General features: G+C 40.3%; 1 protein-coding gene across 5 annotated transcripts in view; it reads right to left on the bottom strand.

The window, feature by feature from the left end:
• DIP2C (disco interacting protein 2 homolog C) overlaps positions 1–23,919 on the bottom strand; it is a 310,889-nt gene that overhangs the window by 69,152 nt on the left and 217,818 nt on the right. For all 5 annotated transcript variants that reach the window (XM_033060294.2, XM_033060283.2, XM_033060311.2 and 2 more), the window contains 10 exons: positions 22,710–22,820; positions 12,487–12,610; positions 11,763–11,872; positions 10,331–10,433; positions 9,912–9,976; positions 6,967–7,060; positions 6,729–6,848; positions 5,817–5,931; positions 1,874–2,013; positions 120–256 (listed from right to left, as the gene is read on the bottom strand). In XM_033060294.2, coding sequence (XP_032916185.1) covers positions 120–256; positions 1,874–2,013; positions 5,817–5,931; positions 6,729–6,848; positions 6,967–7,060; positions 9,912–9,976; positions 10,331–10,433; positions 11,763–11,872; positions 12,487–12,610; positions 22,710–22,820 — 1,119 coding nt within the window. The remainder of the gene's footprint in view (positions 1–119; positions 257–1,873; positions 2,014–5,816; positions 5,932–6,728; positions 6,849–6,966; positions 7,061–9,911; positions 9,977–10,330; positions 10,434–11,762; positions 11,873–12,486; positions 12,611–22,709; positions 22,821–23,919) is intronic.

Consider the following 23,919-nt stretch of genomic DNA (forward strand, 5'->3'; position numbering starts at 1 on the left):
AGCATTAATTAATATTGTTTTTCTTACACTCTTAATATCAATACTTCATGTCAAATATTACCTTGAAACAGAAAAAGTTCAAAAGAAAGGATTTTATATAGCACTTTTTGTCCACTTACCTCAAAAGTATTTTTGGTCATGCCCGAGAGTCCATAATATGATGTACCCGTTGCAATAGCACATACACAGAGTTCTCCTATTTCATCTGTTTTACAGAGCTGAGGAATTCCATCTGGCTTCACTGAACACATTATAGCTAGAGGGAGAAGAAAGGAATTCAAAAAATATTATAAAATGAACCACAGAGTAACATAAATGCTGTGGGAAAGACATTGTGGTGGAGATGACATAAACAAATGAATTATATGTAGACTAATGTCTAACAATCACTAATGTTAATTACTAATCTAACATTACTGTGTTCAACATTATCAAGTGGTTTTCTAATATAAATTTTATATATATATATATAATGCAATGATCTAATGATCTTTAGGTAAACCCACTCTTTGCATTGATAACAAAACCAATTTGCCTTGCTTTCTGAAACTGCAGTTCATCTGTAATATTGCTGTGAAATGTGATTGTGTTCCCAGCTTTGTATACTGAAAACCAGATTTGCCTCAGTCAGCGAAAAATGAAATACCCTAATGGAGCCCTTGATAATTACAATACAGCCAGGGAGGCAGGCAACCAGGAAATCCACCTCTCAGAAAGCAGCAAGTAACACCATATGAAAGATCAAGATATTCCAGCAGATTAATATGGTTGTTTTACTGAGAATCTATCAGAGCTCAGACTCTCTGTCTGGTCTTACAGGCCTGCAGAGACAGCAGCAGCTAAACAGGAGGGATTAGAAAGCACTGGTCTGAGAAAGAAGGAAATTTTTGTCAACCATTTGAACAAGAATCAGGAATGCTGCTTTAGGTATAATCTCTGGAGTTGGAGTACAGCATTGGTAGATTTTGTAGTTGCAAAGAGGATATGATGACCAAGGGAAAGAAGTGAGGAATCAACACATCTTTTAAGTGTACAAAATCTTGAATGACCTTTCTCTCACTCAGGGGATAAAGAGGAGCATGCACTTTCATTAAATTCATCAGAACATAATAGGAAGTGCAAGATGGCACATCTATTATAATGTCTTGTATGATAACTATTAAGCAACAACCAATCATATCTTCCTTTATTTTACGTTGTTCAACCGAAATTTTGTAAGGCATATCATTATGTTTTATTGGTGTGGTCCATAACAAGCATTCTCTTATGAAAAAACACAGTATTAGCCTTTTCTAGTATCCATAGCATCTTATTTAAAATGTAGCTGTCTTATGAAAAGTGTTATCTTCCTCTTCAGAAGCACTAGTTTCAGTTTAAATTTATCAACATGAACTTTTCAGTCATACCTCCTCTGTCTAGTAACTGGGTAATAGCACAAGTCCTTTAGAAAAACATTCTGCAAGCTTTCAGATAGCAGTTTCATTGATCCTTACATAGGCTATGAAAACTTCCCCTACTGAAACCTTTTGTCTTGGTTGGACTTATGGATATTTATAGCTTTAACTTCCTTATTTTCTCTACTAATATCTCACAGCTAAGGAACAGATGTTCTGATATGGTGGCAGGTTGTTTAATACATGTTGCTAATGGAAGGACAGGCAGACACTGAGGTAAATGCAGACAAGAAATCTCGGGATTTCCAAACCATGAAGTTTGTAAGGTAATGCTTAAATTCAAACTGACTAAAATGTTTTCAAGGAGCTTGAAAACAACAAGCAACAAAGTCCAACAACAAAGAACAATCACCAGCAACTTTCTACTGCCAATTACTTAAACTGATGAATCATAAGAAGTTTCAAAGGAAGCTTCTCACCTCCTGGCATCACTAAGCCGACATCCTGGACAGTCAGGACTGACAGCTTTTCCTCAGAGTCCACTCGAATCACTCCGTAAGTGAGACCATGCATGGACAGAACTCCTCTTCCTGGCGGCTGGTTGCTGTCATCTGTTGGCCTACAAATGTGGGTTAGAGCACCAGTGCACCATCAGGCAGGTGTAAACATTTACTTGAGCTTAATGGACTACTATTGCAAATAGTCCTCTGTTTCAAGAGTTTAAAACCTCCCCTTTCCCCCTCCCCTATTAGGCCTGATAAAATCCTGTTTTTCAGTCATGTCTGAGTAATTATGACTTTTATCTCTCTCATTCATATACGAGACTGCTGAGGTGCAAGTAAACCCTAACACTTACCCAAAACAGCCTGAATTTAATTTTCAGAAAAATATATAAAGGTTGCCTTACTACCCAAGTAAAGAGCTTTTATCTCATTTTAAAAATACTGAAAGATGGTGCAGCTGATGTGGAATGAAACTGCACTACAAATATTTGGAACTGACAGTAAATAAATTGATAAATTCTATATGTAATCTATTTTGAGGCAACTTGGCATAGATTTACTGTCAAGCATCTGTGGAAGACACAAGGACTTTACCATCTTCATTTTAGTGCATATAATTGAATTCTTCCTATTCTAATTTACCACCTGAAAATTAAAACAAATTACACCTTCATCAGTCATGGTCAAAATGTTGTGGATGCAGCCTCTCGGTAACGCCTCAGTTTGTTCAGATTCATCACCTACATGCTGTAAAATCCCACAGCATCAGCACAAGATGCCTGCCAGCTTGTTTCAGTATGAAACCACCTGCTGCACCAGTGGGTACAATTATACCTTTGGAGTGTGTGCCTTGAGTAAATGAGTGTTGACGTATGCAAGTTTCCAAGTCAGGGGAACATGTCAGAGCTTTTCATGTCTGGAAGGACTCTCACACTGTCCTGCCTTTAAAAATGCAAAACTGGAAGGTGATGTGGTGCTGATTTGAGATCAGATTATGCATCCATGAAGAGCAGATTCCAGCTCTTTTCAAGATGCATAAAATAGCCAATTTTTAGCTCACAATTCTGCATTTTCCCCAAACACTCCATCATAACACAACTATTTTTTAACAGATAATGTCCTTTGATGTGACATTTCTCCTCTACTGTGCTTGAAATAGTAGATGAGCCTCAGCCAGTCCTGCTCATGTAAGCCTTGCCCTGATGGGCTCTATAAATTTCAATTAATAGGTTTTATGAGCCATATTTCTCAAGTGACATTGTCAACAAAGAAGGATGTGAGCACACTTGAAAATACATTAGAGCATAACAAATGGTGCTAGTAAACAAGCACCTGTGATAAATAACACTCCTATCATGTAAAAGGAACTTTCAGTGACATTATTGATCAGCTTTCTCTCATCCCTGCTCCCCAAAACACACATTTTGTGCTCATGAGAAGAAAGGTCTCCTGCAAGCTTCTCACAGACTTCCAGAAGTAGAGGCCATCTGGTCTTTCATCACATCCATTTTCTTGCACTACTTTTCACACAAAGCATTTTGAGAGCAGCTCCTACTACCATTTGCTGATACAATCTATTTGACCATGGCTTTTTGCCAGCCACTTAAATGGGAAAAAACCCTGTCCTTAAACTTTTGCATTCCCATAAGCAAGTAGGTTCAGACTAATATGCAATAAACCAAAGGGGAATAGCATGAATTATTTGCATTACACATCTCCTTGAGTATTAGGCTTTGTGATTCAACTCTAAGACTGAAGTATCTCTAGTCTATTACTGTCTTTTTCTAAACTATAAGGTTATTTCAACTAAGAACTGGTTTTGTTACTCTTCCTCGCAGGAAGTTCAGTAAAAATACACCACAGATTTTGAAAGAGTCAGAGCATTAGCAGGGAGCTCTCTGGATCTCTGCTCTGCAGGGAGTCATTTTAATGCATACTTCAGCAGTAACTCTCTGGAAATTGTATGATAATGACTTTACTGTCAGTGCAGATGGCTTGAACAAAATGAAAAATACCACATCTCCCAAGTTCATCTAGCACTATCCTACCATTAAACAGAGTTCAAATAAAAGGAGACGTGTTCAGTAACATTCACCACAGTAAGAACTGCTCTGTAATTACACAGTGATCCAGTGAAAATAAAAAATGCTTATTTTTTTATTTTGAATTATCCACAAGGCTATGTGCTAATAAGATTTTTTTTGGTATGTCTCAATGCTAGTTAATTTGGAAATGAAATCTTAGTGCTTCAGAGAACTACAGGCACAGAGTTTATGTTTAGAAAGGGCACGCCAGCCATGCCATTATGAAGTTCTCCCACTTCATAACCTGTGATTTGGGCCAAATTTTCCAGGGTCAGCCCAGGAAATTAAAAACCTGCTCAGTGCTCAGTCAAGCAATGTCTGCTGCCCATTCACTTCTTGTCAGATCTTACAGGCAAGAGTTCATTCCAAGGGAGGAAAGGCCTGCATAGCCAATGGCAGGGAAACCATCTAAGGGAAAGACACTTGGTACTTCTTGTACAAATCTGAGAACAGGCTGGTGGAGCTGAATGAAGGACTCTCTGAAATCCTGTAGTTCACAAAAAAACAACTAACCTGGACAGGGTGAGTCCCTGATGGACTGGTTTCAGATGTTCTAAACTAATAATGAGGTGGCTGAAAATCAACCATACTCTTGGCCTCATGTCCTTCCTCCTGTAAATGTTCTGTTGGAAAGCTAATTGAAAATCTAGTTAAATTTCATTTGGATGGTGTATTTAGGAATTTGTGGCAGGAAGTATTTTACTTAATGCTATTTTAGTGCTTTACACGTTTATACTGCATGTTCTAACGTGAAACAATTATAATTGGCTGCAGAAACATGAATTTTAAAACAAAGTGCTCACTGTTCAGTGTGCAATTTTTGGAAAACTCTGCCAAAACAGACAATACTTACACCATTTACTGTGTGGTACAGCACTCCTGACAGGATATTGGTGCTAGAGTAAAGTCTTATGAGAGGCTGAGGGAGCTGGGGGGCTCAGCCTGGAGGAAAGGAGGCTCAGAAGGGACCTTATCACTCCCTGAAAGGAGGCTGCAGCCAGGTGGGTCTCTTCCCCCAAATAACACATGACAGGACAAGAAGAAATGGCCTCAAGTTGTGCCAGGGGAGGTTTAGATTGGATATCAGGAAAAATTTCTTCACCCAAAGGGTCATGAAGCACTGGAAGAGGCTGCCCAGGGAAGAGGCTGAGACCATCCTTGGTATTTAAATGATATGTGGAAGTGGCACTCAGAGACATGCTTTAGTGAAGGCTTTGCAGTGCTGGGTTAATGGATGGATTCAATGATCTTAAAGGTCCTTTCCAACCTGAACAACCCTGTGATTGCATATACATAAGTACCAGTTTTAGCAGTATTCAGCAGTTTTAGTGGAATTTATCTATTTTATTTCTAGTCGCAAATCCCTCAGACTTAAAGAGCATTTCCAGATGATTACTGAGGGTCTGTGAATGGTTAAAAAGTGCCTGTCAGCCAAAAACAACCTCCAGAATGTCATAATTCTCTCTAAACAGAGTACTTAAGAATATGATTTTCCTCAATGGCAATTCCACTTAATTCTCTCATTTTAATTAATTTTATGCTTACAGTGGCATTTTTACATTTTTATTTACAGAATTTGCTTTTGCATTTCAACTTATTTAATTTAAAATTAGATAAAATTACAGCAATGGGAGCCATAAAGCATTCTGAAGTTAAATAATTACCCTAAAACTTCTTTTTGTATGTCTTGCTTGGACATAAACAAATTGCTAACTATACATATAATATAGGTGTTATATATAGATTCATATTTAAATAATGTTTTCTTCTTTTCCTTTTTCAAATTACTACATATCCACATTCAGTGGGTCTATTTTCACTGATGTAACACATACCTTCGAATAGCCACAGTGAGAGCTTCTGGTGAACTAGCACAGGGACAAATGACCTCCTGCCTTAGACCTTTACTTTGGAAGACATTGAGAAATGCATCACAGGAAGAAATGGACCCTGGGGTAAAGGAAAAAAAAATCAGAGGTGAAAAATAATTTCATTTCTGAAGTGATGCTATCCAAACTGCAAATTTACTGTTTAATATATAAGCTTTTCAGGAAAAAAATCATTTAAAAAGGATCCATGTCCATTGGGAAATACATCATAGCTGCTATAACACTCTCTCTCTCTGTCCCTCTCTCTCTCTCTCTATATATATATATATATATATGCAGTTGCGCATACGCATACAGGGAATAAAGATTAATTTTTTAACACGAAATCTTTTCATTTTGCTTACATAGAAAAAGCCATTACTGCTAGATTTACAGTATCGATTTCATTGCAGTGTTCTTTTTTAGGATGAAGGAAATTAAGGATATAATTCAGAAATTCCAAACAAGCAGAACACCTGTACACTGGTATCTTAAGTAATACAGAGAAACATCTCATGCTGTTAATTGTCATTAAGTGATTCTGAAGTGTTTCTCTAGAGTAACATAAGTATTCCCCTAAAATTCTCCATTATCATCTTTTCTATAGATTAAGGTCTTCATTGCTTCAAATTTTATGGATTCAGTCTTTATACATGACTGTGATGTTAAACAAAACTGGATTTACTGCAACTTACAATATATGGAATATCAAGTTTATTTCAGGATGAGCTAGAGAAAAATATACTTTGAAAAAAATCCAAAATGGATTACTGTTTGTAGTAGACAAACTGCATATTTTGCAAATATTTTAGCTAAGACAGTTGAAGACTGAATGCTATAAATTTCTGTTCTCTCCTGTATTGAAGCAGCAGAGCTTACATGGATTTGCACCATCAGCCACTATCAGCATCCTCAGGGAGGAGAGGTTGATGTCCCGCTGGTCTCGATGTGCCACCAATGCCCAGTGCATGTCTCTGGACTTCACACAGGCAACTTTTGCTGCAACAATAATGAGGAAATTACTAGCACTCCATATAAAAGCTAGAGAGCTGTGTTATCAATTTGCACTTTTCATTTTGACTATCAAGCAGACTTTTTGTACATTCTTGTTCCTTACCTTTGTATTGACAGACTTTTTGTATCCATGACAGTGGATTCACTTTCATTAAGGAGTATGGAATACTTATAACATGCATCATGTTCATGACACTCTGAAAACAAAAATATAAAAGGGTTTACACAAAAATTGAGGCAACTACTCTTGTGTTATGGCAGGGGCATTTATGCAAATCACTCTGTGCTTATTTTATTTTCAGTGCTGGCAGTCATCTTTTCCTATGTAGCTATATACACTAAGATGAAACACCCATTTGCCAATGCTTTAATTAAGGTTTAAGAATTTAGACTAATCAGATAATAACTTTTATGCAGTACTGAAAATAAACATTTTATTTCTATTCTTACTCAGAGGTTCACTCTAAATAGGAAAAATTTAAAAAACACTGGGTGAAGAATGTCTCCATGTTTGCTATGTAGTTAAATATCATCCCTAAGCCTGATAAACTGCCATATATATGAACACTGTGCTAAAAAGGACAAAAGCAGCAAGATATCTATCTGTCTATGGAAATCCATCTCTGAGAAGACTAAAAGCTACCAATGGTAGTGGGGCACAAATTATTTAAAAGACAGAAGACAAATAACTTGAAATCCTAGTCTAAGCAGAAATCAGTTTATTTTAACAGAAAATAAATGAAGGAGCTTTTACTCCCTCTCCAGGTGAGCTAATTCCAGTATTTTCAACAAGGTCATGAAAAGTTCCAGGAAGTTTAGAAAAAGCAGCTGAGTGAAACCAATGACAAATCCAAAGCTGATCTCTCAGTCTGAGCCCATCAATTGCATCAGTGATTTCTGTGTTAAACAAACAGCCTGTAAATGAGCTGCTGCTTTACTTCTGTTAACATTTAGAAATTTCTCCTGAGGGCAACACGCCTCCCCTCATAGCAGCTCAGGTTAAATACAGTATTTGTTTTGGAAAACCTAGGTTTAAGAAAGGTTAAGTGTCCCAGTGGATTAGTCATCTAAACACTTGGAGAGCTACAAAAGATAGTTCTAGTTTCAGTCTGGCACAAGCATAAGTACAGGAAAACAGGCAAGTACTGAAAAAGAAGTTCAGAAGAAGATTAATAGCAAAGGAAGGCACAGAAAAGCTCTATTAGACACTTGCTTTCAACCAGTGATAAAGATGGTTTTTTAACACAAGATACTTATAGGTGTTAAGCCTAATTGTTTCTGCTTCAGAAATGTTATTACTGCACTTTGACAATAAGAACAGTATAACACTGCATAGTAAAAAAAATCAGATCACTGGGAATCCTAGGGACCCCCAAAATCATGGGACCCCTGAAAAATGACCTTTCAAGACTTCACATCTGTTCTTAAAATTATCAGTGATTAGTAAATATTTTGTCAGTCACTGATTGCAACAGTACCTTATGAAGCAATCCTTAAAAATATGTCAATTGACTCCCATGTCATTTGAGGAAGGCATTCCAACATCAAGTAGAAAATTACAGTAATTTCACGAATACAAGCCGCACCAATTTGACTAAGATTTTGCTCCTAAACCGGAAATGCGGCTAATAATCAGGAGCGGCTAATACAACCTCAGAAGTGCCTGCCAGAGTGCTGAGCCGAGCAGCTGCAAAGTCGGCATTTTGCGATTGTTACAAATCGCTACTTTGTTGCACCGCGGGTGGAGCCTGGCTCCCTGTAGGCAGCACGGGGGGCGGGGAGAGAGGCAGGAGAGCTCTCTTTCCTCCTCTGCCACAGCCCAGGGGAGAGACGGGGGGGGGGGGGCACCGCCATTGCTGCAGCTCGGGGAGGAGAGGGGGGACCCGGGCCGGCCCTACCGCGGCCCGGGGAGGAGAGGGGGGACCCGGGCCGCCCCTACCGCGGCCCGGGGAGGGGGGGGAAGCCGGCGCCGCCATTGCTGCGGCCCGGGGAGGGGGGGGGGAAGCCGGCGCCGCCATTGCTGCGGCCCGGGGAGGGGGGGGGAAGCCGGCGCCGCCATTGCTGCGGCCCAGGGAGGCGGGGGGGAAGCCCGCGCCGCCATTGCTGTGGCCCGGGGAGCCGACGGGAGCCCCGCGCAGCCATTGCCGCGGCTCGGGGAGCCGACGGGGTGCTTTGTCCCCGCCCGCCGCCGCCGCGGCAGGAGCGGGGAAACTCCGTCCCTGCCCGCCGCCGGCGCCACGGGCGCGGGAAAGCTCCGTCCCCGCCCGCCGCCGCTGCCGTAGGAGCAGGGGAAGCTCCGTCCCTGCCTGCCACCGCAGGGCAGCGCCGACCCGGGGTGACCGAGCCCAGGGGCAGCGGCGGCCGGCCCCGAGCTGCAGCACCGGGCTGGCCCACCTGGCCCCGTCAGCGGCCCCTAGCGGGCCGAGCCTGCACAGCCTTAGCTCAGCCAGTAAACCCCGCCCTCCCGCCGTTCTGTTAATAATTGCACGCGGGTCCTCGCTGCGAACGACAGAGCGGCTTATATTCGTGTGCGGCTTATCTATGGACAAAAACCAAAATATTTGCCAACACCCAGAGATGCGGCTTATAGTCAGTGCGGCTTGTATTCGTGAATTTACTGTAATTCAATTTAAAGTACTGAGAATACTTAATGTTAGCAAAAACATCTGTTGGAGGGAGTTTTGACAGGGCAACTAGTCAGGGGCAATAGAATTATGTCATTGGATCATATCCCTACAGAGGCAAGTACTAATTTGATTTTTTTCTGCTATAAAGTTTGATCTCAAAATCACATATTGGTGAGATAACATGATAAGAGTGGGATCACAGTACTTGACATGATACATAAAATACACTGACATCTTTACCATGGTCATTATGGTTAAGTGCACTAGGAGAAGATCATGGGTTTAAATTACATTTATTTTGCTTTCAAAGCAGAAAAAAATGTATTAGAAGAAACTGTAGGACATCCCAGTTTGTGACAGCACTAAGCATATTAGGTTAGTTTATTTTCAAATACTCAGAGAGAATAAAAAACATACTTACTGTAAGAATTCCATGCCATAAACCAACATCCTTCTTGAAATCAAGTACATTCACAATTGTTTCAGCTGCCCAACAAAAACAAAGCAGAATTTATTTTTTTAGAACGTGGCATTGACCCAAGGCAAACCTACTCAAAGGAAGGAAGCCTCAGTATAACATGACTGATGACCTCAAATGTTAACTTTCAAAGCAAATCTCCACTGCAGGATTTATATTGGTTAAGACATTATTTGTACATCTCCTATAGATATTTCAAACACGAACATATTTCCTGAAACAAATGAAAAAATAAATCATGTTTTAAAATCTAGAAGCCTTTGACACCAAACTGAGTAAAACATAATATAATAAACTGATGAGAAATAAATGACAATCCCCACTTGATTTTAAGGATGATGCAAGTGGAGTGCACTCCATACCTTCTGTGTATCCACATGCCTGGGTCAGAGCTTGGCAGTGTGTCAGCAGTGCAATCCTTGTCACAGTTACCCCAAGCACACTTCCATCTTTACATGTTTTGTACTAAAAAGAAACAAGCAGGAAAATTCAATGTGAAATAACTGCCCTATTTCCATTATTTAATAGCTATGTTCAAAATGTTTCCTCTGTAGGTGAATGATGGACACATCTAATGACTCTATTTTAAAAAGGCAGCAGTATGGGGAGTTTTGAAGGCAATTCTTTGTTAAAAGGATTTTTTTTTTTTCAGATAGGCTTTTTCTTTTGACTAAAGATTCCCAGGTTTGGTATCTGAAATCCATGTGTTGTTTGAAAACAGGCATTATGGAAACAAAATTCTAACAATTGTGATCATGTCAGTGACTAATGGACTGGCTAGATTTAGCAGAGAATAACCTAGTTCAGTCTGTTCAGTGTTTACATGTTAGATTTTATAGGCCAACCACTAAACCCCAGCTTCTCCCTTCTGCATGTTATAAGGCATGTGATAAGAGCTGACTGCAGAATCCTGGCTGGGTGCTGTGATAATAATCTATATGGATACAGTCTAAAAGACACAAGCTCTTTGATCAGAAGAATATGAGACTCACGAAAAAGCAGTAGAGAAGAGGTGGGAGGCCATTGGTGATTATTGAAATATTTTTTGTAACTTTATATAGGTGTCTGAGAACTATCAGTGGCAGATTATAAAAAATTAAACAGTCATCTTTCTCCGTGATGAATACAATCAGCAAGATTGAGAGTGAAGATATCTCTGCTTCTCTAGCCCAGTGTCCTGACTGCACAAAGGCAGGCAACACCTTTGGTCCATTCACTTCACTTAGTCCCTTTGAAGAATCATTGAATTTCAATATTAACACCACCGAATTCAAAGCATTTGAGCCCATGCAGAAGGGGGAGATAATGATGGGAATAAAAGGGAGAAAAATTAAATTCAACAGCATTGCTAACTTTCCCTTCCTGATGCTGTTCTGTTGTAGGGAGTGTGACTCATAAAGCAGTGACAGGCAAGCATTTGAATAAGAAATTCTTTCTCATTCAAAGGATCTGAAGGTTGTGATAGAGAACTGAATCTAAGGTTCACTGTGAACCTTGGATCTATCCATCCCAAGGCTAGTGGACAGGAGAACCAAGATTGCTCAAGGCAAATGTAATATAACACTGCAGCAGCCACATAAAAAAAATTAATGTTAGAAATACCCAAAATACAATTTAACATCCCATTGACTTTTTTGAAATCAGTATTGGTCGAATTTATTAGAAAGCATTACTTATTAACAAGCTAAACCAGGATGTTCTTTGCTTCTGTGACTACTGAATGAATAATGATGTTTACCTAATCCAGTGCCATATGTAATGATTTAAGGAGAAGATGCATCTTCATTAACTCACCTCAATGTAAGCTGTGTCATTGTTGGCATCCTTGATGTGTGGGAACCAGTCACGAGGTGGCTTGGAGAGGTGTTTAGATTCTGTGACAAACCACAGCAGTTTTGGCCAGCCTGAGGTACAAACAAAAGCCAGATTTTGTTCAATTTCTGCTGGATATGACAAGACAAAAGCCTTCCCTGCCAGAGTTTTATTCTTGAAAAGTCTGTGTCACCATTACCTTAACTTTGCTTCTTCTGAACCTCAGTATAGTATGGGAAAGAAGATTTTGCAGAACTGGTTTCTTAGCACAGCTACTGAGGTCTTTTTAGGCAGTCCCTGAGGGAATGGCTGGGCAGTTCGAGCTGTTACTGACCTGAGCAGTTTCATTAACACTCCCCTGTCAGAAGTTACTGCCCCTACACTTCACTAAAGGAGTGAATTGTATGAATACTTCTCATCTACTACAGTACAGAGTCTGTTGTTTTAATTTTTGTGGCCGCAGATGGTCTCAGCAGCCTGGCTGAGCCAGCAGAAGACTGCATTGGAAGCACTGGTGCTGCTCTCCATGCATGAGGCTGGCACAGCCATCACTGCCAGCAGTGAAACACCCAGTGCCCCAGCAGCTCCTGTGGCAAGTGTTTCATCAAAGGCCTGACCCTCAACCACAGCCACTAAACAAGTGCAGTTTGTTGTAGTAAATGACCAATGAGAGCCAATGAGTTCTGATAAGCCAGGGTTAGATTACCTTTAAACTGTGGTATCTCCCCTGTGGGGCTTTTAGGCAGTCCTTTATGGCATGCATCGCTGGTCAAGGCCACAGTAACTCCACAGCTTCCAAGCAGAAAGCCTATTTGTTGACTTCCTGCATCCTAAGAGATGACAAAATACACAGGATTGATTAGAAGTGATTACAGGCTGAAAGCATGTTTGTCCTTGGGCACATTATCTTGAGAGGAAAACAGTCTCTTTCCTTTAAATTGATTTCCTTTTAGGTGACTATCAAAACTCATCTGTACATTGACAAAAGAATTCTACAAGCTAGATATCCTCTTGTCTGTAGCAGCATAAATCATAAGGACAGTGGAAGCCATCAGATGGGATCTGCTCTTGCATCTCTTCAGAAATGACAAGTGGCTGGGAGGAATGCCTGATCTGACAGAGGGTTGTTCCATCCAGAGGGATCCCTGGAGAAATGGCCAGACAGGGCCCTCATTTGCCTCACCAAAGGCAAATTCAAAGTCCTGCACATGTGGAGGAACAAACCCCTTTGCCAGAACGATCCAGAGAGCAGCTTTTGGGTAAAGAACCTGGTGGACAGCAAGCTGAGTGCGAACCAGGCATGTGCCCTGGCACAAGGAAGACAAATGGCATCCTAAGCCTTACGAGGCAAAGCTCTGCCAGCAGACTGAGGGAGGTGACCCTCCCCATAGCACCAGTGAGGCACATCTCCAGTGCTGGGACCAGCTCTGGGCTCCAAGTACTGGAGCTACTGGAGAGAGGGACTGGAGCATCTCTCCTATGAGGAAAGAGTGAGAGCTGGGACTGCTCAGCCTTGAGAGAGAATGCTTAGGGAGGGATCTAATCAATGTGTACAAACACCTGAAGGGAGGGTGTGAAGAAGATGAAGCCAGGTTCTTTCCTTACTTTGCCCGGGATGAGACCAGAGGCAATGGGCATAAACCAAATGAGAGGAGGTTACCTCTGACAATCAGGAAACACCTTTTTACTGGGTGGGTAACTGGCACAAAGTGCCTATAGAGGCTGTAGAGTTTCCATACTTGGAGACATCCAAAAGCTACCATGGATACAGTCCTGGGCACCTTGTTTGAGCAGGGAAGCTGGACTAGGTCACCTTCACACATCTCTGCCAACCTCAACCATTCTGTGATTTTGTGACAATTCTAGGCAATAATATTGATTACAGATGTTTCCACCTGGAGAAAGCATTCAACCATGAAGATGTTATGCTGGGTGCACAGTGGTGAGTTTCCCTATTTATGCTGATCTAACCTGATCTGTCCATAACCATTTCATTGCGTAGTTACAGGCATGTTTCAGGAGCACTACATACAGTGAAGTGCCCATTAGGGTAAGCTCATTACATTTTACTTTCATCAAGGGGATAGAAGCAGTGAGATTAAGTCATGTAATGATTTCCCAGTCTAGGCCATAGCTGCTCTTTAGAGATGCTGTGCTTCTATAGCATTACGTCTGCTTTATGTATGCGTCTTGTCATTACTCTTTTATGAACCTTACATCTATCCACCAGGCTCTTCAACAGAGCAAAGCCCTACATGTCAATGCACATAGAAATATTAACCCTTTTTCCACAGAATTATTCTACTGAAAACCACCTAAAGAGACTCAAAGGATCAAATTAAAATACCTTTCAAATCAACCACGGCGCACACTCAACTATGGAAACAACTGGAAATACAGAACAGTTGCCTTAATCTATTGATTTACTCAAAGCAAAATTGTATGATGGAAAGAAAGCCCCAGAGCCTGACTAATTCTCAATGCAATTTTTATGTAGTCAAATAAAACCATCTAAAATGAAGAAGCAATGAGAAAAGAGGAAATGCAAAAGCTTACTTCTCCATACCACCTCAAAATATGTATATGGGAGCAATTATTAGAACTTTGATAGCTGAGCAATCAGCGTGAGACAATTAACTGAACTGTCAAAGTCTATGCTATATAACTCCTTTTAGTCAGAATTATTGCATTTGCTTTTGCTTGCTATAGCCAGAATGCTTACAAAAGCTATAAAAAATTAAAAGGTAGTTTTTTCAGCAAGGCTTTTTAAACTTAAACTTGTGTATCATCTTTGCCCATATAAAACCAGGCAATGAGAGTATTCTTTGAACAACAGAGAAAAATACTGGTGTCTCCATGAGCAACACTTTGGGGAGCACGTTGTTGGCCCCACCACACCTGCACCAGTGGGGCTTCCAGTGGGTTTGTCAAGCATTAATTACTGTCCTCACTGACTCTCATGTCAGCTGGTCCACATCTCTGATGCCAAACCTACGGGACAAGCACTTAGCCAGATCTAATCCTGGTTCCACATGAAGATGTCTCCACGCTTGGAGTCTGCTCAGAGGAAGGAAATGTGGGTGCCTGAAGAGTGCAGGAGGGATGGCTCTCCTGAGGGTCCCTCAGAAGGAATGGAAGAAAGAGGAAGGCTGGAGTGCTCCACAGAGAACACCACTCCTTGGTCAAGACAGCTTCTTAGATCTGCTACTCTATCATCTATAAAAGGAGGTCACTAAAATATCAGATTCATACTACCATTGCTCAAAATTTCCCATTAAATTTAATCTAATAAATGCTTACTAACATATGTATGAATTTCTAACTATCAATTTAAAAAGTGCACATAAATTTTATAATCGAATGCAGCAATGACATCGATCTCAATTTTAAATTACAATGTTGTTGCAACTGTATATCCTATAAAAGACTGCTACAAACTGTTTCACCATTGTATAAAGAAAATGCCAATTCTCAAGTAATGAAATTCCATTTAATGCAGAACCTTTTAAACATAAACTAACCTAACAAATTCCATTAAGAAGTCTAACATAAGGAAACCAGCAGAAAGTGTGGACCCTCTAGCATCAGCACACCATGGCCCTAGAGAATGCATCAGCTAAGAAATCACCTGTCAAAATCTTCTCATAGCAAAACAAAACAGCACAACAGAAAAAAGAAACTTGTATTAACAGTGTAGAGTTTTTTAGATAATATAAGAAAGAATGACTATGCTTTCCCACAGTGCCTCATCAACTGTCTTAGAGGATGTCCACATAAATATTAATCATTCATTTTAGCAGTTCACACACATACATAGATTTTAATACAATCTATGCCCATGTAACAGTTTGTAATAGCAGACTGCTTTACATCAGAACAACCCAGCTCAAACAGCATTAAAATCGTGACCCCATTGTTTTCTGTACAGATATTCTTTCAGTTGTAAGGAAAACATGACTGAACAATCGTGATATAACACTGCCACAGCAGATTGGAAGAATTTCACCAGGCATGGGCAGTATGTTTCACAGACTTTCAAATCCCACACCATGTTTTGGTGGCCACACTAAATTCTGCCTTGCAAGACAAAGGCAAATCAAGATGCTGAAGCAGAGGTGCTGTTCTCAAGGGCCATAGGAACTCCAGTTGAGGATTTTGCAGTATGAACCCAATGAAGCTTTCTGGAAGCCTCCTATTTGGTGTCCATCAATTCCACCCACCTTCAGTCTCAGTCTCCCACACCTCATAACTAGTTATCCTCATCTTCTGCCTGCTTCTGGTGGCTCCATCCTGACCAAGAATCTAAAACTACTGCCGAGAACAGAGACATGAAGAAGGAGTCGACATCCCTTGCCCCATGTAGGTGCTTCTGTGATAACTGGTGCCTGACAGAAGAACTTGTTTCTAACTACTCAGGTGGTGTTGGGATACTGGACTGACAGCCAGGAGCTAGAAGATCTGAAACCTTTGTACATCCTGCAGACACACCACAACGTCATTTACACATTCAACCAAGTAGACAGGACAGTCTTTGCTGCTCCTCATACCTCAGCATGACAGGCCCAGAACAGTGAGGACCTTGAGCAAAACTTGTGTTTGAAAAATAAAGTTTGAGTTAGAAGTGCAGTCCTTTGCCTGAGGCTGTATAAGCACACAAAAGGCTACTGACTTTGAGGGCAATGACTATTACAGATTTGACAGACAAACTATTGGCCTGCCTTTTGAGTAATGTGAAACAAATGGTTGTAATAGTGAAAACTACTTTGTAAGCAGCAATGAGACACAACCAAATAATCTTCTGCCAAAAACCTCCCAAATCCTTTTCCTCTAAGTAAAATCAATCTCTTATCTGTGAAGGGAATAGATTTTCAGGACACACTGTTTTGTCAGAAGTTTTACTTGCTATTCTGGTAATCTGCTACTTGGCAATCCCCCACTTGCCATAAACACTTTTTTTTGCTGAATGTTGTGGGTGTAGGAGAAACCTCAGGGAGCCAGTGGGGACCAGGTAAAACAACTCAGTGCAGTCCCAGTTGCAGACAGGGAGAGACTTGCAGAGATGCTCATTGTCAAATCCTCCACAATTCCCAGTCTGAAATAACACGTAAGGCAGGTGGAAGGCAAAACACAGAGCTGAGGTATTGTAACATGAGGTTTGAGACCAATTGCTGACTTTGGAACTATCATTTCACATTTCTTGAAGGCATAGCACTTGCTGGGGTATGAAAAATGAGGTGTGCATAGCTTTAGACTATGTCTGCACACACCTAGAGAGATCAATCTTTCAGATGAAGCGAGCTGGAAATCCTCTCTGCTGTAGGCAGCCATTCAAAGTTCTCTAAAGACTTTTATTAAAGGTTCCCTAAAGGTTTTCACCAGTACCTGGAGGCAAATTGTCTTCTTCCTGCTGCAGAATGATAATTCATTGTCAGGATAAAAAAAATCCCACGTGTGGTTGCATTTCAGCATGCTGTTAATGTCATTTCTACAATGCTTTGTGAGAGTATCTGTGTGAAGGAAAACAATTATGATCCTGTCTCCGTGAGTGAGAGTGCATGTCCTTATCTAATAAGGAAGGAAGGAAGAGACAGCCTGTGCAAAGGTTGGCCTGATAAAGGTTACTTCTGTTCACTTGCAAATCCCAGACTGCTTTTAAAATGAGAATTATGTGGTGGAGGATCACAGACTGAACTAATCTTGTTTTCTGTTACAATGCTTATTTAAGCTACAGTGCCCCTACCCTAACAAAAATTTGCTGGTAAAGAACAAATAGGGCAATGATCAGATGTAAAAGCCAAGCATCACCAGTTCTGAGCCAAAACTGAAAAGGCATCAAGGAAACCTTCTTTTGTTAAAAAAACCAAAACTTTGGTAAAAATTAAACAGAGTGCTGACACAATCTTCATAACCAGCTTTAAGATGAAGAAATTAACTGTTTCCTCAGACAACAGCTTTGGTACCTGCCTGCAATTTGCATGTGAAATCTGCAACTATGAGCACCTTAACGTCCAAAAAATCTTAATAAAAGCAAGACAACAGGTGGTTTTTTTGGCAGTGGACACTGCATGAAATATGATATTCTCTCCAGGAAATTATCATTTCCTAAACTTGAAAATATAATAAGGAAACACAGACTTTAAAGGATCTAAGATGCACTGTATCAAGCTGAGCAAGGACTTCTTAGTGCTCCACTGCTGAAGTGTATGAAGAGGGATGGACAGACACAGAGCTTGCAGGGCCCAATTTGCACCAGGGGCTCAGGTGGGACTCAGGGAAGAACTTAGAATCTTCTGAGGGACTGGAAGACTACGTCACTGAAAAGAATATAAAAAACATTTTATACATAATTTAAATCCAGGAGAGAAAGAGATGCATTGTCAAAAGATGTTCAAAAGCATGTAGAGCTCCAGTGTTTCTGGTACACTACACCCCTACAATGAGTAAGGCCAAGAGAAAGCAAAACTCATTTTATCTCAAGCCCTGAAACACTAGGAAAGATGTCAAGGTGTATTTCCTTTGGACTAGAATTCTTCTTTGAAAGAAAGATATGACTGGGACAATTTCACTGTCTTGGAAGACATGTATCTCCCTGGCTACTGTTGAAGTTTTAATAACGTCTCAGGATTTAATAAAAGGAGCTCCTGAAAAACAGTTTTTACCCTGTACGAAGCATCCTTTTAAAAAAACCTCAAGTGTCCTGGAGTGGGTATCTCCATATTTCTTATGACAATACACAATTCTTTCAATCATACTGTGAGAGCCAGCATCTGGAAGAGTACAGAAATGCCTGCTGGAAGCACACATAGCATTAAATCTAATAGGCTGGGAAATTGCATTTGGAGTGAGAAACTAATTTTTACATGCTTTCATGTCACACACACCCTGCTACAAATTCTGCCTATGATAAGGAGGCTATGAAGATCTGTGAGGGATAGATTTCTTCCCATGTTCACAGCATGTGACTGAGCATAACAGTGAATGTGCTTGGAGGACAAAAATGTTATTTTTAGATTAAAACTGATTAGCTCCCCTGACTGCATCAGAGCAGAATAAGAATATTTTTCATGGCACCAATCAAATGGAAAAAACACTGACCTAAAAAATAGAAAGGAAAAGAAATCAAAACCTTATTTTAAAATATTTTCATGAGGGACATAGTAAATCACTGTTTGAACTAGAATTCACCATGTTGAAACTCCCCTATCATCTACTTTGATGGCACATTCTGTGACACAGTTTGGAATTCACATCATATCACACATGCAATGAAAGAATTTTTAATACCCCAGCTTCAGACAAGATTAACATAAGTGGCAGTTCTGAAGGAAGAAATGCTGTATAGGACACATTATTTGCTAATACTTGGGAAACATAAGCAAATTCTGAGAGAGGGACACCACTCTGAGAGAACAGAGACTGTAAACAGAGGGATGAGGATTAGCTGTAACAATTTTGGGGAGTGTTGATCATAAAGGCATTGCAATGGTATTAAATGCAGGGGAAGGAGGAGAAATGAAAATTCTGCTTGTCCTATTGTTACAATGACTGCAGAACCCTTGACTGCAGCTTTTAGAATGAAGACTTGGTTTGGGATTTCAGTTCTTAATTTTAGATCAGATGTCCCAATTCTAAAGAGCCAAAACCATGCTGCATGAATTCCAGTTTCCAGTTTTTCTTTGCAAAGCACTAGGAAGCATTGTGGGAATAAAATTAGAGAATGCTGAATGGCTGCTGGATTTTCAGACAATCCAACTCAGATGCCAGGTCACACATCCCTTGAAGTCTGGGGGTACTCCAGGAATTCTGTTAACATAAAAGTGGGATGCAGAAGGAAAGAGAAAGGCAAGATGGACCTTCACCTAACAATGAAGTGGGGAAAAAATCCTATCAAAATCTTTAAAAAGTAACAGTTATCCTATAAAGAAAAGAGAATCCACACAAAATCTACGTGCAGGTAAAGCAAAAGCCTCTGCTTCCATGTGGATACAGATGTCTGCAGAGTAATCCATAAAGCAAAAGTCTACCAGCAGTACCAAAAATTACTGCTCAGTTTTAAAATGTCAGGGACAAAATTCTGCAGAGCTGTGAAAAACTCTTCTTTATGAAAATGTAGAACAGTATTAAAGCTGCTAATACAAACTTTTAATATTAAAAATGGCTGCTAATATAACTACCCAAAATAGCTTCTCCTGTATCAGTTTATTATTCTGTAATATAAAATAAAATATAATTGCTGGTCTATTTGCTAGCTCACATCTCTGTCTTCCAAAAAGCAACCCAAAAGATGTCCACTGCCAGAACGTACTGAAGCATGCAGAAAAGAGAACAAATAATGGGAAAGCATAAAAGAACAGTCTAGGCCATTGTGTGATGACAGGAATGACATCTTCCCACGGATGCCAGAAGCAATCCACTGCCATTTGACCAGGCAGAGGTATTCCTTCTGGGACTACTCAGAACACGATTTTCATCTCATTGTTTCCACTCCAGTTGCCTTTCCATATAAACAAACGCAAAGATATTTGCAATAGTATATGCTGTGAGATTGCATAGTTTTATTTATAGAGTATAGATCATGTTGCTTTTTAAACTGACATTTCTGTTATTGTGTTAATAATTTGATATTTAAACATTGTGGCAAAAGATAAACAGTCTGAGTCTGTAGATATTCCTTTATATAAATATATATATATATACACACATGTGTAAATGTATATTTATATATCCATATATAGACACATATATTTAAAAAAACAAACACCCAAGGGGTGCAGCCAAATTAGGGTAAGTTATTCATTTGACACAGAGTATTTACTTGGACAGCTGGATTTTATAGTTTACTGGATGGATGTGGTATCAGATGTTCCAAAATAAATCAAATTTACACCTATCTATGTGCTCTAAAATGTCATTAAACCTCAGAAAATAGTAACAGGCAAAGACAGATTTTTTTAACCCTCAAAACCATGTTGCTTCTTTACATTTTACAAATGCAGATTTACCCATTTGAGTACTCTGTAAGATCTTAAAATATATATATTCTGCTGGCCTTATTTTGTTGATGCATATAAAATCTCTGGTCTTTATCAAAATAATGCACCTTGTTATGGAACTGCCTCAGACTAAATGTAGTACCTTGAATGTGAAGGCACAATGACAGCCCAATGCAAATGTTTCTACTAAAATCACCATCCTTCTTCTCCAGCCATGTTCACTTCTCAGTGCTCCCAAATACACATTTTACAAATGAAATAGCATAATCCTACTCCCCAAAGCAGCTGTGGTGGTTGAGGACCCATCCTCTCCCCTTGCATGGCCTTTCTAGCTCACCTGCATCTTTCCTCCAGTCTCAGTTAAAGTTGGGCACATCCTGCCTCCCCTTTTCCTTGGTCCTTCCTTCTGCTCAGTGGCTCTCAGTTCTGCTCAGCTGGATCATGGTCCCTTGTTGTCTGATCCACTCCCTCCCTCCATCTCTGTCTCTCTCCTCCTTCACCAATTACCAACTCCCCCTTCTTCCCACTCCCACCCCTTCTCTCCCTACCACCTTCTGGTTTCACCATGGCAAGAGTCCACCACAGATGTTGGCCAGGACATGTGTGATCATAATGGAGAAATGTTGGGGTCAATTCATCTTCCCAGAGGTGAGGAAGGCTCAAGTAGGTTAATTTAGGAAGGAATCTCCAGATATTTTGAGTTGTTAATTGGCTATGTGAGACGTCCAATCTGCAAAGGCTTTGTGAGGGCTTACAATCTTGTTTTCATGGCTTTCATTTGAAAGGCAGGGTTCCTGTCCATGAAAAAAGCTCTAAGCTTCTGCTCCAGAGTACTCCAACACTGGAACATTCCAAAGAAAAGCCCTTGACAATTGAAATACTGAAAAGGTGACCATAGCAATACATCTGCTCAGCCCCTTTCTTGGTATCTCATGGCTTCAGTCAACATGTTCCAAAATAATTTACTTCAAAAAGAAAGCTTGTAAAGACTAAAGAACACTTTTTGTGTGGACAAGTCCAGACCAAGTAATTAAAATAAGGCTTTATTAGCAGTAGCTAATAAAAGAGTGATTATACAAGGGGTATGTGGGAGCAGCCAGACATGGCAAATTAAGGGGATATGACCAAAACAACCCTTGTAATTAATAAATACATTCTGCTGTATTTGCAATTTTCAAGGCATACATCCTCAGAAAAAAATGCAGGTTCTGCAGAATCTATGTAACTGACCCAGCTGTGGTTCACCTCCACCACTGATCCAACTCCCCTCACCTCCCCCAGACACTCCTTTCAGCTGGAACTGCTCTATCTGTCTCCTAATCCTTCTCTGGGATACGTGATTGAAGTTTTGAACCAACACTGGATGTGAAATGCTTTTGATTAGCAGTGGTCAGTTTTCCCTATGAATGTATGTTCTGTGGCAAGAACTCCTGAACTGAATTTCCCACCCTTGGCAGAGGTGACCATGGTGACAGAAGCTTTGGGATACAAATGCACATATAGACACAGGAGAAGGCATTTCCATAACAGCTTTGAAGTAGCACACACAGCACCAGTGGCATTATAACATAGCTTGGGTTGCAGGGACAGGTGGAAAATCAGCAGTTGTTGCCAATGATTCTTTGTCAGTGGCCAACACCAGCAGGCTTTAAAAGGCAACAAAGATAATCCATCTACAACTGGCAGAGTTGTCCTCTTGAAAAATTTTCCTCTCATTTTCCATTCAGACCCGCATTTGTTGAAACTGCAAGCACATCTTCAGATTTTCCATCACAAAAAAGAAGGAACTATATATGATTCACCACACAGCACTATCTTGATATCCTCAGATTCAGAGGTAGCTGACCACAAAAATGTACTCAAAAGCTATATTCAGTTGTGATTTATTCTGATTAAGTGTTAAAATGGAGTATAGAGAAAAAACTCAGTTCCCCACCTTTCTTGTAAGTGGCACTTCAATAGGGACGGGGACAACTTCCGCAAGCAGGCAGCCATAAAACGCCACCATGAAAGCAGCAGGATCGTTGTTAGGAAACACAAGTGTTACCTGAAAGAGAAAGGTGTATGTTAAAAATGTTTTATCCTAGGTGTTAGATAATGATAATTGGAGTTTCCATGCTTCCTTTTGGATGGAGATGATACTGGAGCACTTTTAAGACAGCTATTCAAATACCTAATGACAGATGAATGAGGAATCAGAAGGAATTTATTCTGATAAATATTCCTTGTATGAATATTTTCACTTAGGAGGCAGTTAAATATTTTCATGCTGCTTTGTTTCCTACATTGACAACACCTTTCATCTGGTTCTGAATGAACTGATTGCTTTATCAGTGTTAAATAACCTAAGTAAATGGAATTAGAAGGATTTTAGATTCTAATGTAATAATTTGCTTGAAGTTACTGAAACTGAAGTGTACATGTGACCAAATCAAATTGTCCAGACTTAGGATGTCATTAAGCCAATCATTAACACGCTGTTCTGTTTCACAACACTTTGCCTTGTACAACAGTTTTGTTTTAGGACTGTCCTGTTGTCCCTCTGTAAAGTTTGTGTGTGCTGTGTGCACACAAGATCTGGTATCTGGAAGCAAACGTCACATCCAGAACTGGCTGTATCACATGCCAGCCTAGGTGTGGATTTGTTGAACTTAACAGTTCAGGGCTAGGGCTGGGAAATTATTTAGATAAAAGAATGCCAAAACCAATCACAGATGATCAGAATGCTCAGTAAGTGCTGAGTTGTGCACCTTAACTCCTGCAGGCCCTGTGTGAAGCAGGACAATGCCAGAGATCCTCCACAGGCAAAGGGAAAGGAGAAGGGAGGGCTCACAGCCTTGCTGAGATCCAGCCACTTCTGAGAGCCCACAGCTCTCCTTGCAAGGGCAGGGAACAGTACTGCTCTAAGGTGAGTGACCTCAGTGGCTGGATCCTCTCTGAGGTTTTGTTTCAGTTCAGTCACATGGGCATTCTCAGCTCATGTCCTAAACAGCTGTAACACAGCTGGCAACTCCTGCACAGTCAACTGCAGTGGAATGCAAAGGCATGACAAATGATTCCAAACCTCTTTACTCTGGGCTCACACACAGGACAAGGGTGTATTAGCACAGCACCTTGCAATTTGTTGAAACTACTTAGCAGCTCTT

The sequence above is a fragment of the Catharus ustulatus genome, chromosome 1 (assembly GCF_009819885.2).
Source record: "Catharus ustulatus isolate bCatUst1 chromosome 1, bCatUst1.pri.v2, whole genome shotgun sequence".
NCBI lineage: Eukaryota > Metazoa > Chordata > Aves > Passeriformes > Turdidae > Catharus > Catharus ustulatus.